Below are 16,976 nucleotides of genomic sequence, written 5' to 3'. Positions count from 1 at the left end.
ATGTAAAAATATCAGCTAAGGGTACACTTTGCAGACCCTCTTGTGTATTTTTGTCACCAAAAAAGCAATGCTAACCCCCATTTGATCTTATTTAGAGATCATTTTTAACAACTTTAAAGTAGTCATAAAATTCTTTGTTGTATATTATTATTTTCAGTAGTTTCTGGGAAAAATATTCTATTAGATATTTTGTATAGATTGTTTTTATCCTCCATCTTTTTAAAAAATTGGTTCATTTCTTCTTAAGGATGATACTCCACCACTTCCTTGGCACGTAAGATGTAATATAGCTCAGGGTGCAGCAAATGGCATCAGTTTTTTACATGAAAACCATCACATTCATAGAGATATTAAAAGGTAAGTACTAGTTTTAAAGTTTCAGAAGACCCTAATTAAATAATAATTTGTTCTCATTCTTTTTAGCCACTATTGACATGCATGTCTTAACCTAGAGCTTTCTGTGAAAGCTCATCTCACTAAGGACATCCACGGTTTCCTTTATTCAAAACCCAGTGGCCTGTATTTAGTGCTCTTCCATGTTATTGTGTTATTCTTTACAACTGTTGCCTGGTTGAAATTATTTTTATTTTATTTCTGGATTATAACTTCTGAATCACCTTCACCCTATATGGGTACTTTTCAGTTCTGTTTCTTCTTATTTATCTGTTTAATTAACAAATTTTAATTAAGTGCTGGCTATATGCTAGGTCGATAATATCATTAGCGAAAGTAGCATTTATAGAGTTTGACATCAGTCAAATAATCACAAAATAGTAATAGAATTTTAGTGTGCATCATTAGTATAAAAAGAGTTCCCTGGCACCCCCTGGTGGCACAAGGGGTTAAGCTCAGCACTATGATGCTATCTGCAACTACTGCAGCAGGCGTTTGATCCCTGGCCAGGAAGGTGACCCACATGGCGCAGCAGACCTCTCCTGTCTCGTCCGCTGCGCCCCTCAGCAGTGTATTTCAGTTGACCACCTGTTCTGCTCCTCATCTGTCTCTGGTGAATCCTCTCACCCTCCGCACCTCTGGCCTGTACATCAGTTCTTGTATGCATAAATAAATAAATCTTAAAAAAAAAAAAAAAAGAGTTCCTGAGGAAGTCATATTTAAACGGAGATTCACACAACTAGCAAGAAATAAGAAGGCAGAATTTGAGAAGTGTTATGAAATTGGAGGAAAAAACACTTTGAGCAGAAGGCACCACATTTACTAGACTGGTAGTGATAAGGAACATCGTAGCATGATGCATTCCAGGAAGCGAAATAAATGCAGTGTGACTAAAATGTAGAAATAGAAAGAACTGTTGATGCAAAATAAAATTATAGAGGTAGGTAAGGAGCTGAAACTAAGACCTAGTAGACTAAGGTGAAGATTTTAGTTTCATCATAACTATAGTCTGATGTCATTGAAAATTATAAGTAGGAACATGACATCATATTTAAGTTTTAGAATACCTTTGACTAAAGTATAAAGGACTATTTGTAAGAAGGGGTAGCTGGAGGGTATCATAGAAGTCTATCATGTTAGAATTTTGTAAGGATAGTTAGGAGGCTATCATAGAACATGGTAGTAGTTCATAGAAGAGAAGTGAGCAGATTTAGAAATTAAAGTGGTAGGATTTGATGATATCTTTACTGCAGAGGCATGAGGGAGAGTGGTATCAGGAATGACTCCTGGATTTATGGCTTCTAGAATTCATTTTGGATTGATTATGGCATGATTCACTTATATTAAAGGCACCACAAAAGAACCTGGCTGGGGTCAGGAGATTGGAGGGTGTGGACAATGTGACTTCTCCTTTTGTACACATTGTGTTTGAGGTTATTTTAAGATATAGGAGTGGGAACAGATAGAATGACATACAGATTTGGAGCAGGAAAAATAAGCTAAAGATATAAATTTGTGTATTACTTGCATTCAGGTAATAATTGAAGCACGGTCATATGATTGTAATCGCTTAAGGAGAGATACAGACTCTGAAAAGATTCCAAATCAAGTCCTAAGGAATTTTATAATTTTTAATTTTATTGCCTTAAATATTCTATTGAAGTGCCATTACGTTACATCATCATTAGTGTTTTGGAAGTACAGGATCTCCCCCTTCAGGTGTAGCTACCATACCACACCCAGCGCCATAGCACCTCTGGTCCTTTACCCTTGTCCACTGTGCTTTCTCTCCACTTTGTTCTCTCTGGAACTTTAAGACTTATTACTTATGTAAAAGAGAATTAATCCCAAAAGGCATCTAAGAAAGTAGGCACAGAGGTAAGATAAAAAAACAGAAGAATATAGTATCCCTGAAAAAAAGGAAACAAAGTATCCATTTGATAAGTGCCATAAAGGTCATTAGAGACCGAGTTCCCTGTAGTAAGTAACTGGGTCAGAAGTCAGGTGGTAGTTGAGCAGAGAAAGGGAACTGAGTATAGACAAGTCTTTTTAAGACATTTAGATAGTGAACATAATAACTGGAGATAGTTGTTATTCAGGAAACTTTTCTTTTTTCTTTTTTTTTTTTTTTAAGATGGACTCTTTTTTTTTAAGATTTATTTATTTATTTATACAAGCACTGGGTACAGTCAGAAGCGTGGGAGGGTGAGAGAATTCACCAGAGCCAGAGCAGGGAGCAGAACAAGCAGAAGAACCGAAGTACACTGCTGAAGGGAGCAGCAGGCGGCAGGAGAGGTCTGCGTGCCATGTGGGACCCTCGCCAGGCAGCCGGGGATCAAACTGGCGCTGCAGAGGCTGCGGGCAGCTTCGCAGCCCAGTGCGCAACCGCTGCGCCACCAGGGAGGCCCCAGGAAACTTTTCTTAAAGCTTTTTTTTTTTTTTTTAATTTTTTATTTTTGGGTGGAAGAACTGGAGTGTAGACCGGAGGTGCAGAGGGTGAGAGGATTCCCCAGAGACAAAGTGGGGAGCAGAACAGGCACTGGGGAACAGCAGAAGAGCCACTGCTGAGGGGAGCAGTGGCCGAAACAGGAGAGGTCAGCTGTGCCCTATGTAGTTCGGCAACCTGGCCTGGGATGGAACTCATTCTGTAGTGGTGATGGGGCTGAGATTTAACCCCTAAGCAACCAGGGAAGCCCCAGAAAACTTTTTTTTTTAGATTGTAGAGAGTAAAGCATACTTGTATGCCTGTGGGAAGAGAAATGTGGTGCTACAAGAGAGTAGTTTTTAAAGTGATTTGCATGTGAGTGACTATATCATTAGCTCCCAGTCCTCTATTTTCAGCACCTCCATACTAAAACACCTCACCTGAATGTCCCAAGCAACTCTAAAATCAAAATGTCAGAAATCAAATTTCTATCAATACCTCTCCCAACCCGAAGTCTTCCTCCTGTATTTCTTTGCTGATCAAAAGAAGTCACTATTGTCCTGTCTGCAAGCTACAGTCTTTCTCATGTCCCAAATCATACTAATTACTATTGAGTGTGCCTCAAAATTTGCACCTCATATTTTCCTCAGTTATTTACACCTCCACTGTCTCTTACTTGCTTTTTTACAAACCATCCCCCTCAACCTTCAACCATTCTGTGCTAGTTCTCATCTATTCATTGCCAGGTTGTGGTCCTAAAAGTCAAGTCTGATAACACCTGCTCCATACTATGAACACTTTAGCTGGTATCCTATTTCTCACAGGATAAAGTTCAAATTCATTCCATATTCCATTGACACCAGTTTCTTGAAATTGAGTATATGTTTTCTTTTTTTGTTTTCATCACTTTGTCCATGTTGTCTGTAATTCCTTTCTTTCCTCAATTAATCATTAACTTCTTATAAACATTCAAGACTAAACACACTTTTCACTTTCTCTTTGGAATTTTCACAGTTCTTTCAGGCACATGTTTTTTCTTTCAACATTTTGTGCCTAATATCACCATTAAGGGGAGCATATTGATTTTTTTAAATTATTCATAAGACTAAATTATTCATAAGGCCTTGTCACAGACAAGATTCAAAGGTTTCCTCAATGCCCAGTACCAAGCTTAAATACTATAGCACATAGTAGTCTTCAATGATAAAATTTTTGTTGAATGGGAATATGAGGATATGAATGAATGCACATAAGAAGTGCATTAAGATTGGTTTACCACATTCTTTCTTCTTTGAAAGAGTTGAGATAGTACAGAAAAAAGAATAAAGAAATGAGTAATTAGGATACATTGGTTGGAAAATTATTTTTAATGAACTAACTGAAAGGTGCAGAAAATAATTAGGAAGCTTTGAGGGAAGTTACCCTATAATAAATTATTTGTGAAATAATAAAAGTATCTCCCACTAATATGGACAGTTTCATTTCACTTTTATTCCCCTAAAATTTTTCTGTAAGAACAAAAAAGGAGGCAGTTATTTCTCTTTGGTACTAATCTAAATTCCAGATTCATTTATATAAATTTCAGGTTTTTATGGTGCATATTATGAAGTGGGATACTCTGTAAATGCATATGTACTTGTACTTATGTATCTACTTTAGACACAGTTTGAATTACTTGGAAAAAAGAACATTTCTTTCCTCTGAATTTTATATTTCTCCAGTGCAAATATCTTACTAGATGCAGACTTTACAGCTAAAATATCTGACTTTGGACTTGCACGGGCTTCTGAAAAGTTTGCCCAAACAGTCATGACTAGCAGAATTGTGGGAACAACGGCTTATATGGCTCCTGAAGCTTTGCGAGGAGAAATCACACCCAAATCTGACATCTACAGCTTTGGTGTGGTAAGTCTCATGTATTAATAACAATAGTCATTCTAACTAGGACTGAAATTGAATTAGATGTATTTTGAATATTTCTTTCTTGCTTGACTCTGATATATAAAGCCATGAATTGTTCTCTTTCAACTGTAGTTAAATGAGAAAGTTATAAAATCTCTCAATTTATAAACCTTTTTCATAGTTTTTCAAAATTACTGCAAAAATCCATTTTACTACATTATTCTCATGAATTAATATGATGCTTAAGTCATACATAAAATATACACTTCAGTGTCATATTTTTAAAGGAAATATGCTTTGTAATTTTTTCATCTACCGCTCTATTCCTAGTAATTCTTAAGATGGAATGAGAGGCATGTGGAGAGGCATGGTTGCAGAAATTGAGTACTTCCTTGTTTTAGTTTTTCATGTTTCATATATGGGAATTGAACTTCATAGAACTGTGAAATGAAGGCAAAAGGTTGTAGTAAGGTCTAAAGTTTAGAAAATAATATTCTGCTAAGAACAAGATAAAACTGTTCTTGTGAAGAGCCTCCTGCAAGACAGGAAAAGGACTGGGAGTTTTGTGTTGAGTGGAGCTGACTGTTCAGTAAGTTGCAATAGAAGAAAACTATTTGTGCGAGTGAATGGATCCAAGAGACTGTGAAGGAAGAAGGGTGGTGAGGAGTGACCACAGCTCATGTGCTTTCCACTGTAGTGCCTGAAAGTGTAGTGCCACACATACACAGTGTGTGGAAATGACTAATCAGGTTTCACAGCCAAGAGCCATGCAGGTCTCCCCCCTTATACAAAATTAGAACATTCCTGCGAGCCCCCCTAGTGACCTAGGGGTTGAGTTTCAGCATTGTCACCTATACAGCCTGAGTCTGATCCTGGAACTGGCCCACATGCCACAGCAGACCTCTTCTGTCTTGCCCTCTGTACCCCTTAGCAGTATATTTCATTCGGTCCGCCTGTTGTGCTCCCCACTCTTGTCTCTGGTGAATCCTCTCAATCCCTGCACTTCAGGCCTACACCACAGTTCTTCTATGCAAAAATAAATTTAAAAAAGTATTATAACATTCCTATTTGGTATTATTTGGTAAGTTTTTGGGGAAATAACCTACCTGGGAATGCTTGAAAGTTTTTCCATATAAATTAATGGTAATAAGCATTCCCAGACCCAGGAAATAACCTGCCAAATCATAACAAACAGGAACATTCTGCTCTTGCCCACCAGGAGCACTTGTCTTCCTATGTGTTGTCTTTAGTGTTATGTTAATGGATTTTTTTTTTTTTTTGGTCCTCATAGGTTTTACTAGAAATAATAACTGGACTTCCACCTGTAGATGAAAACCGTGAACCTCAGTTATTGGTAATTGAAAGTTCATTTTTTCATTCCCTTTCTCTTTGCTTTTATAATCTAAGTTTATATGCATAAATTTGGAATCTAGAAAAGCCATTTTCTATTCATTGGCAATTATATGTAGCAAACAAAAAGAACATCAAATATTTCTAATCTAAGGCTGCTGCAATTTTTTGTGAGGCTTAAGAAAGTCGTATATATCCTATGTTCTAGTTTGTGGGAAAAATCAGAAAGAACTCTATGATTTCTGTTTTCTTCTCCACTATGTTTTTATTTGCTACTTTCAGGGTGATTACTAACAGGTTTTTCATTCCAGAAACAAACAACATGGCTTTCCATCAAATTTATATTAGAGTAGAATTGCTAGGAAAATTATCGATCCATTCTTTTATAGAGTATTTTATTTATGAAATTATGTAAAGCTTTACTCAATTTGTAAAGTTAAACATTCACTGACAAGTACATAAATAGACTAACTGAACACTGAAACAATAGGGAAATCATGCCATATCCTTTTTTCATAGATAGTAAAATTTAAGAACTTAGTCTTTTTTTTAATTAGAGATTTACAGAAATATCTACTATCATTTATAGGTTTTCTTAAAATCAAGTAATTACACCAAATTTATATTAATATGTATATTCTAATGGGGCAAAAGAGCGTGGCAAATTCAGACAATACCCGTGCACCAAATTATTTCCCTAGAATGGAGATTAGAAAATCACAAGGGCCTGCCTCATGTTTTTTTTTTTTTTCTTTTCTTTTTTTTTTTAATAGAGGCATGTTTTATTTATTTATTTATTTATTTATTTACTTACTTACTTACTTACTTATACATGCACTGGGTACAGTCAGAAGCGCGGGAGGGTGAGAGAATTCACCAGAGGCAGAGCGGGGAGCAGAGCAGGCAGAAGGACCAAAGTGCATTGCTGAGGGGAGCAGCGGGTGGCAGGAGAGGTCTGCGCACCATGTGGGACCCTCCTCCGGTGGCTGGGGAGCAGCTGGGGATCGAACCAGCACCTCAGAGGCTGTGGGCAGCTTCGTAACCCAGCGCTCAACCGCTGCGCCACTGGGGAGGCCCATGCCTCATGCTTTTTTTTGAGAAGAGCAAAAAATATAATATTATGAGTGTCTCTTATAAAAAATGTACATTTTAAAAATTTCTGTGGTATACTGAAATGTAATAATGAAATATTACATGCTATATAATATTTCATATTAATATAATATTTCACATTAATATATAATATTTCACATTAATATATTACATACTATTAATATTTCACATAATATATATACTTACAGAACATAATATTATTATTTAAGGTTATTATTAAATTTTGGACTTTTTACACTCATACATAAAAAATCAAGTTTTGTCCTCATCAAAGAAATAAAATTTTCTGTCTCAGTGGTTGTTAGAGGTCAGGGAAGAAGATGCAGTTTTTGAGTCATTAGTATACAGGCATAGATAAAACTTTGGGGTGGATTGGATTATACAGAGAAAGCACGAATTAAAAATACAGGAGAGCAAAAAAGCATGGAGGCTAAAGATGAAATCCAGTGTTTTACTAACTTGCAACTTAACATTTTTTAAGAAAGTCTTACTTGTCTAATTTTCTGTCCTCTTGCCTGAGATTCTTTTTCCCTTCAGAAGATTATGAAAGCCACAAAACTATAACTCAACTAAGGATGAAATACAGAAAAACAAAAAATCCATCTTAGTCACAAGTACTGTGCATCATCATGTAACAGTGAAAATCATAAAACTTATTAAGGGAAGATTCTATTCTTGCACTTAATTTTTAAGATTCAAATGTGTTGTGACTATAAATTAATAAGATTTTAATATAAGTGCAGCTTTTAAAAGTGATTCTTTTAAATACCTTTGCATCACTAGATTCTGCCATTGCACTTTCTAAATTCATCCTTGAAAACTGGAGTGCTTCTAACCAACCTCACATAGTCTTTTCCATCTGTATTAGTTTCCTAGGACTGCTGTAAAAAATTTCCCATAACCTGGGACTTAAAACAACTGAAATTTATTCTCTGCTATTTCTGGGAGCCAGAAGTCTGAAATCAAGGTGTTACAGGGTCACATTACCTCTGGGTATGGCTGTCAGGGATAATGTCCCTTGTCTTCCAGCTTCCGGTGGCTGCACCATTCCTTGATTTGTGATCACGTGAGGCCAGTCTCCACTCCTTGGCCATACTGTCTTTTCCTCTAGTCTGTTTTCTTCTCTTTCTGTCTCATACCCACACTTGTCCTTGGGTTTAGAGCCCACCTGGGTAATCCAGGATTCTCTCATCTGAAAATAATTTCCATCATTACATTTGCAAAGAAATTCTTCTCCAAATAAGATCATATCTACAGGTTCTGGAAATTAGGACATGGATGTATCATGTGGGGGTCCACCCACTCTAACAACCTGCTTCTGTACCTCTCTCCTTATTCACTACTTTTTCATCCTGGCCCTCTCCAGTGTGTTGCCCTCCATCTTTTTCTTTCAACAATTTGAGTGCCCCTAAAGAATTTTGCCTGTGCAGGAAGGCAGAATCTGGGTCCAGAAGTTACAATTGCATTATCAGAAGCACATCAAGAAACAGACCTGTGCTGGCAGCATAGGGGAGACTACTCATTGGGGCAGGACAGCTACAAGCTCAGTCACACAAATACAAAAATTAAAAGGCAAATGGCTGATGGTATCTAGAAGGTCAGTATGCATGTATGTTTGTGTGTGTTTATAAGTAACAGACTTTCTTGGCTGTCTTCAATTCTTAATAATATTATCAAAGTAGGTAACAGTACATGTTATCATAAAGTAGGTTAAACCATTAAAATTTATACTCTTTCCCTTCCATTTGAAATTCAAAGTGTTAACATTCATTTTAAAGCTGGATATTAAAGAAGAAATTGAAGACGAAGAAAAAACTATTGATGATTATGTTGATAAGAAGATGAATGACATTGATTCCATGTCCATTGAAAATATGTACGCTGTTGCTACTCAGTGTCTGCATGAAAAAAAAAATAAGAGACCAGATATTAAGAAGGTATTAATTTTTACAATTATTTAGAAAGTAAGGATGTGGGGTTCATCATTTTTTCCCCTAAGTGCACATTGCAAACCTATTATTTAATGTAGTTCTTTTGTTTTTTATTTTGTTTTCTCTCTCTCTCTCCATTTTTTTTTTTAAATAAAAGGTTCAACAGCAACTGCAAGAAATGACAGCATCTTAACACTTGGCCTTTAAAGTTCTTGGCTTCCCATATACAGCTCTCCAAGACATTTTTTCATTAAATTTTTTGTAAACTTTCTTCTTGTCTTTGCCAAGGAATCATGTACAGCAGCAATTGTTAAAGCTTACATGGCACCTCCAGCATATAGAGCAAACAAAAGCAGAGCTACTGTGTTGCTGCTTAGCCCTACCTTCCCACTGCCACTCCAGATCTTAGAGCTGTCTTTAAGACATCTCCTCGGAACCGCACCGAACAGTTTGTGAACTACAGGATTAGCAAAAAAAAGTGCTGAACCACAGATTCAAAGGACCCACAACTGAGACCCGACTTGACTACTAATGGCTGTAAAACTTTGGATAATTTCCAGCGTCTTTGAATCGTGGTTTTTTACTCTTGTGACTTTGACTAATATCTGCTGTGCCTCTCTGACAGATAGTCATGAAAATAAAATGATGTAAAATATATACCAGCATTTTGTAACTTGTAAAGGTGATATAAAATTTAAAGGTCATATAGATGATTATAAAATCCTATTGCCATCATGTCTGTGGTGTCATCTTCACAGTGTGCTATATTTTAAACGATCATTCACCACAAGCCCAATATGCCCTGATGGTCTGTTGTTTTAGATGCTGTTCTGTGGCAAAGTTGAAGGAATTTTGCAGATGCAGTTAAGGTTCCAAATCAGCTGACTTAAAGTATCCGCAGGGCGTGGTAGATAGGCCTGCCCTAGTAAGGTGAACTCTCACAAGAAATAAAGTCTGTTGGCCTTGAGAAAGTAAATTATTGTGTTGAAAAGAGTCACATTGGCTGAGACATAGGGTGGCCTTAGAGATGAGAGCTACCTTCCAGTTATCAGCCAGGAAAACACAACCATACTGTATATGGGTTTCTGTTGAGATGAATTGACTAAATCATTTTATTTTTCTTTTCAACTAGCAAATGTTTCTGCTTACTTAGTTTATAAAGGTAATTTGAAAGGAGTGCTATCTTTCCCCCAAGAAAGCATTTAGGAATGTCTAAATAATTATAGAGGATAATCATCTTCTGCTATAGTCAGTATCATCAACTCACATAATTACCTTTTTTTTTTTGATATGGTAAGGATATTTAAGATCTACTCCCCTAGCAAGTTCAAACATTATAGAATGCAATGCTATCAAATAGGTTGTCATGTTATGTATTACATTACATGTACTTGTCTAATACCTGTGTTTGTACCTTTAAACAGTTTCGTCCCATACTCTATAAGGTATGTATTATTCAATTACAGAAGTGGACACACACAAGAATGACTTTTAAGTCATTCAAATTCTAAAGTAATAAGTAGGGAAGCAAAAGCAATGAATTTTCAAAATGAATGCAAAATTGTATACCTCAAAGAAATGGAGGGGGGGGAATCACCTTATGAAATACTCTCACCTAAAGCAACAACTATTAAATGAGTTCAACAAATATTCCTTGGTTGTTTTCTATGGTCCAAGTGCCTGCCTATGTTCCAGGCATTTATAAAAGCAATGGGCAGATAAAAATGAACAGTATATAGATTATAATTTGACTAAAGAGCAGAGGGCGATCAAGATCAAGTATCTGCAAGTCATTTGGAAGTACAAGTATTTAGATCGTATGGTGCATATCCAGGCACATGCATGGATGAAACCATTGAGTAGTATGTGATGGTCACAGATATGGGACTATGGCGCTCCTCGAAACAGTGGAAGTAGAAACCCAAGGAGATGACTCAGAATCTCTTCTGTTTCATTTTCTGCATGAATGGCTTTATAAGTTTAGTGCTGATGAATTCTCATACCCCAGAAAGTGAAAGTACTTAATATTAATCAAAGAAACTTCAAGTGATGGTCACTTGGGTGGGAAGAAGAATTCTCACTGTCTAAGCACCCTCAGCGTGCTGAAGTCAAGGCAATATTCAGCAATGCAGATCTACCATGAAGAAAAGTCAGAGGTTTTTGTGATCATTGACATTTAAGATACCAGGAAAAAAGACTCCTATGAAGAACTGCTTTTTCTCTTCCTTTTGAGAAGATACTAGAATATACATCCTACATTATCTGTTGGTATGTGGGAATTTGCAGCGCACAAATTATTAAACTTTGACTTTCAGAAAAGGAAAACCAGGATACAACCTTGACATACCTTACCCAAAAATTCAAACTTCAAAGAATTCTTCAAGTGGCAAATATGGTCCTTCATTTATTCATTCCCTGTTACAGCAGCAGACACCTCACACCTGTCCAAAGTGATGCAAACCCTTTAGCCTGGTCCCAAAAGGGACCACTGATGTAAGCAGCAGCCTGGAGCACCAAAGTCTCCAATCTCTTTCCGAATCCAGTTTGAAAAAAGAATAATTTGAGAATACTTACACTCAAGATTTTACCTTTCTTTCAAATTGGTTCAGACATTTTTTCCAAATGTGCATTAAGGGAAGTTGTGCTTTAGATTGTGTGAAACAGACATCACCATCCTGTATTCTAGTTGGTTTTCTTAGAAATAGTTCTAGCTGAATTTTTGTAAGACTTCTCTAGAAAGAACACTGAATTTCTCCTGCTCTCATTTTTAAACACTGATGTATTGACAGTTTCTCAATATAAAAGAAGACCCTAAACTCCCACCTCTGGCTGACCAGGGACCTCTCTTCAAGCAAGAAGTTAAGACTAAGACAGAATCCAGACTGCCTAGTTGAGTGTGGAAAGTATCTTGACATGCATAGGCTGTCCCTGGCAAAGACTGGGACATTTACTGCCTAAAGACATTTTTAAAACTCCTGTCTACTTAGTAGCTGATGACTAAGTTGAGCAGAGGCTTCAGTGTCCTCTAAATCTAAAGAATATAGATTTTACAGAATTCATTCATTAAACTCATGAAATAAATAACAACTAAGACAATTAGCAACAACAACAAATCTATTGAGAGGGTAATGTCTGATTTCCAGAGTCACCAGGTTATTTTATTTAAAGTGCAAAATATTCAACAAAAATATACTAGGACATATATGCAACAAGATACTAAAACAACAAAGTATGATCCATATCCAGTGGGAATAAAAGAGTCAATAGAAACTATACTAAGAAACAGACTGGCCTAAGAGATATTTATAGAGCCTCCCATCCCAAAAGAAATGAATACACATTCTTCTCAACAGCACATCAGACATTCTCAAGGATCAATCATGCTGGGACACAAAGCACATCTCAAAAATATATGAAAATAAGGCCTCCCTTGTAGCGCAAGTTGTTAAGACACAGCCTATGAAGCTGTTTGCAGCCACTGCAGCACGAGTTTGATCCTTGGCCAGGGAGCTACCCACATGGCGCAGCAGACCTCTCCTGACTCACCTGCTGCTCCCCTCAGCACTGTACTTCAGTCTATCTGCCTGTTTTGCTCCCTGCTCTGTCTCTGGTGAATCCTCTCACCCCCCACACCTCTAACCTGTACCCCAGTTCTTGTATGCATAAATAAATCTAAATATATATATGAAAATAAAAATTATGTCAAACAGCTTTTTTGACCACAATGGTAAAAAGCTGGAAAGCAACCACAAAAAAGAAATCTAGAAAATAGCTAAATGTGTGGAGACTAAGCAAAATGCATTTAAATAACTCTTGGGTTGATGAAGAAATCAAAGGAGAAATAAAAAATCTGGAGACTAATGAAAATGAAGAGACAAGCTACCAGTTCCTATGGGATGCAGCAAAAATGATAGAGGAAAATACAGAGCATTACAGGAACATATAACTGAACAAGAAATATCTCAAGTAAACTAACTGTACACCTGAAGGAACTAGAAAAGTAAAAACGAGTGAAACCAAAAATCAATAGAAAGAAATTATTAAAATTGGAGTGGAAATAAGCAAATAGAAATCAGATAGATGATACAAAAGATGAACAAAACCAAGAACTTTTCTCACAATAACAGTGAAACACCCGCCCCAGGAAAGAGAGAAACCCCAAATAAAAAAGAATTGGAGGGCCTCCCCGGTGGTGCAGCAGTTGAGCGCTGGGTTGCAAAGCTGCCCGCGGCCTCTGCAGCACCCATTCGATCCCCGGCCACCGGGTGAGGGTCCCACATGGCGCGCAGACCTCACCTGCCGCCCGCTGCTCCCCTCAGCAGTGTGTTTCATCAGTCTGTCTGTTCTGCTCCCCGCTCTGGCCCTGGTGAATTCTCTCACCCTCCCGTGCTTCTGACTGTACCCAGTGCATGTATAAACAAACAAACAAACAAATAAAGAAAGAAAAACATGCCTCTATAAAAAAAAAAAAAGAATTGGAAATGAAAGAGGTGAAATCACAACAAAACAGCATAAGTAAAAAGGATCATAAGACACCTACTAGGAATGTCTATATGCAAAGAAGTTACACAACCTAGAAGAAATGGACAAATTTTTGGAATCATAAGAACGTTTCAAGGGCCTCCCCTGGTGGCACAGGTGGTTGAGCATCGCACTGTGAAGCTGTCTGCAGCCTCTGCAGAGCCAGTTCGATCCCAGCCAGCGGGAGAGGGTCCCACATGGCGCCACAGACCTCTCCTGTCGAGCCCGCTGCTCCCCTCAGCAGTGTATTTGGTCAGTCTGCCTGTTCTGTTCCCCACTCTGTCTCTGGTGAATCCTCTCACCCTCCTGCGCATCTGGCCTTTACCCTGGTTCTTGTATAAATAAATAAATAAATTTTAAAAAAAGAACCTTCCAAGACTGAATCAGGATGAAGTAGACCACTTGAACAGACTACCCATAAGCAAAGAAATTGAAAGATTAATCAAAAGTTTTTCTAGGAACAAAAACCTAGGACCAGATGGTTTCACTCTACCAAACCATCAGAGGATTTAATACCTGTCATTCTCAAGCTCTTCAAAAAAAATTTTTGAAGAAGAGGGAAAGTTCCCAAACACATTTTATTAAAAAGGAGGAGCAGGGCAGGAAACTACAAGGTAATGTTTCCAATGAACTCTATGCAAAAATCCTCAATTACATCTGGGCCAAATGAATCCAGCAATATATTAAAAGAATCATCCATCATGATAAGTGGGATTCAGTCAGGGATGCAAGATTGGCTCAACATATATACATAAATCAATGTCATTCACCACATTAAAAAATCACGATTATTTCAACAGATGCTGAAAAGCATTTGACAAGATTCCACACCCATTTATGATTTAAAAAAACTCTCAATAAAATGACAATTAAAGGAACATCTCAACATAGTAAGTCATATATGAGAAATCCACAGCCAACATCATGCTCAATGTTGAAAAACTGAAAACATTTCTCGTAAGGACAGAAACAAGGTAAGACTGTCTTTGTCCTAGCCAAAGTAATTTGGAAAGAAACAGCCATAAAAGGAATCCAAATTGGGACAAAAGAATTGATGTTATCACTATTTGAAGATGACTTGATAATATACACAGAAAATCCAAAGGCTCTACAAAAAAAGCTACTAGAAATTATAAATGAATACAGTAAAGGAGCAGGATATACAACAATACACAGAAGGCTGTTTGGTGTCTATATTCACACAAAGAATTAGAAGAAAGATAAGAAAACTCTCATTTATAATTTCACCAAAAATGATGCAATACCTGGGAGTAAACTTAACAATGGAGACGAAGCATCTGAAATCTACGAGACACTGTAAAAAGGAATTAAGTAAACACAAAGAAATGGAGAGGGGAATTTTGCAAATATGACATACCTATGTATCCACCCTTCATTATGCTTGGAATGCCCCTATTTGGTTGCCTAGCAGACTCCTATCATTTCTTTAAGAGCCATTCCACAAAGTATTTTCTGATTCTCTAGATAGAAATAGGTACATTTGTGTTCCCGTAGTACTACAATAAATAATAATGATGTTAATGTATAAGCTTGTAATTTTAAGTCACATGTTACACCTTTTGTTAAACATTTATGAGCACTAGTCAAAGTGTTCTCCATTTATTTAATCCTCATAATCCTATGATTAGTTGGTAACATTATTTATCTACATTTTACAAATGAGGAAACTGAAGGGAAGTATCTTCCAAAGATCACGCAGCTAATAAAACAGAATTGGGACTTTGAACTCAGACATCTGGCATCAGTTTGAATGTTTACCACTATACTCACTTGCGCCATCATATTAATTCTCTCTCTCTTTTTTGCATAGAAGAACTGAGGTGCGGGCTAGAGGTGTGTGTAGGGAGGTGAGAGGATTCCCCAGAAACAGAGTGGGGAGCAGAACAGGTGGTTTGACTGAGATCCATTGCTAAGGGGAGCAGCGGGCGAGACAGGAGAGGTCTGCTGTGTACTATGTGAGTCAGCTCCCTGGCTGGGAATCAAGCTCAGGCCTTTGAGGTGATGATAGGGCTAAGATTTAACCCCTATGCCATCAGGGAGGACCAATCGTTTTAAACAACTGCTTTAAACCACTACATTTTGGGGTAGTTGGTGATGTTACCAGTGTCACAACACGTAACTCATTTATAGTTTATAATCTATAAGTGACAGCCTTGCATACACATACATATGCACACTTAGAAATATAACCCATGTTGTCTTATCCATACAGCTTGGTAATAGAAGACCTAGAAATAAAATTTAACCCCCATTCATGGTTTGTTTCTTTCCATTAAGCATCCAGAGTTCAGTAAGAAATTACAACATGGCTGAATCCTAGCAAGTGCCGATGGTGATGGAGCAGCACGGGCAGTTGAGTAGACTGGTCTTCATCTCTCACAGTGGATAGTCCACTGAATGAGGATCGCCACCAAAATTATTTCTATTCAGGACTGGATCTGCTGTGTCTTATGTCACGGAAACCATTTTTCACAGGGTGAAGGGCTCTATCAGTGCCTGTGAGGTTTGCTTTGGCCAGAAACATAGGCCTCTGTATTCACCTACCTCTGCTAAGAGTGCTCCTTTCCACTCTGACCTAGCCACTGTTCTAGCTCTGAGCTTGTATTTTAGTAGAGGAGACAAATGTTATGCGCATAAATAATTCCTCAGTGTTATGAGGAAAAGTAAAACAGGATTCATGAGAGACCCAGAAGTACAATCAGATTGGGTTCCTGCCTTGTGAGGAAGCAGGACATGTAGATAATGGATTAGTGACCCAGTGTCAGGGACAGAACAGTGTTCCTCAGGCAGTGAATGCACTTGACCCCTCCCTTACAGCTGGCAGGTTAGGACAGATTAGGAACTGGAGGGGACTGGTGAAGGCAGGTGAAAGGCCTGGGTCAAGTCATGCAAAACTAGTGACTAAATGGAGGGCCAGATTTTTTTTATGTTACCATTAAGTACCAGTACTAGCAACACGTGTGGTTTGTTGAACAAATGGCGTTGGTGGGGTGGGGTTTGGGGACTCACAATTATTAGTATTCAAGGCAAATTATACCTGCCACGGCACATAATATATAGTATGTGAGTTATTTGTGGAACTAAAGGATTCTGGGCCCACATACTGTATCAAAATCCCTGAATATGAAGCCCATGTATCTTTAAAAGAAAACAAACCTCCCATTCTTGTAGTTGGCTGTAGAGCAAAGAGGACCTGTGGAAGGATACAGAACAAATCACAAGTACCCGAAGCACATTATTACATTTCTCAGTAGAAATTCCTTGAGAACTTAACTTTTTTAAATACTATCTTTTATTTTATATATTTTTTACATCATTTT

At 37.5% G+C, this 16,976-nt stretch overlaps 1 protein-coding gene and 1 pseudogene across 2 annotated transcripts in view; both read left to right on the top strand.

Annotated features, from left to right (window-relative positions):
* The window catches only part of IRAK4 (interleukin 1 receptor associated kinase 4), a 28,574-nt gene extending 17,787 nt beyond the window's left edge, over positions 1-10,787 (top strand). For both annotated transcript variants that reach the window (XM_037514116.2, XM_037514117.2), the window contains exons 9-13: positions 248-357; positions 4,540-4,723; positions 6,012-6,074; positions 8,962-9,120; positions 9,272-10,787. In XM_037514116.2, the coding sequence (XP_037370013.1) occupies positions 248-357; positions 4,540-4,723; positions 6,012-6,074; positions 8,962-9,120; positions 9,272-9,307 (552 nt within the window). In that variant the 3' untranslated portion in view covers positions 9,308-10,787. The remainder of the gene's footprint in view (positions 1-247; positions 358-4,539; positions 4,724-6,011; positions 6,075-8,961; positions 9,121-9,271) is intronic.
* On the top strand, positions 9,849-11,408 carry LOC119246946 (protein archease-like; annotated as a pseudogene).
* Positions 11,409-16,976: the final 5,568 nt, after the last annotated feature.

This window comes from Talpa occidentalis, unplaced genomic scaffold, assembly GCF_014898055.3.
Source record: "Talpa occidentalis isolate TD23 unplaced genomic scaffold, MPIMG_talOcc4v2.1 talOcc4.16, whole genome shotgun sequence".
In the NCBI taxonomy this organism is placed as follows: domain Eukaryota; kingdom Metazoa; phylum Chordata; class Mammalia; order Eulipotyphla; family Talpidae; genus Talpa; species Talpa occidentalis.
Note: the sequence above shows the minus strand (reverse complement) of the source record. Positions and strands in the feature narration are given on the sequence as shown.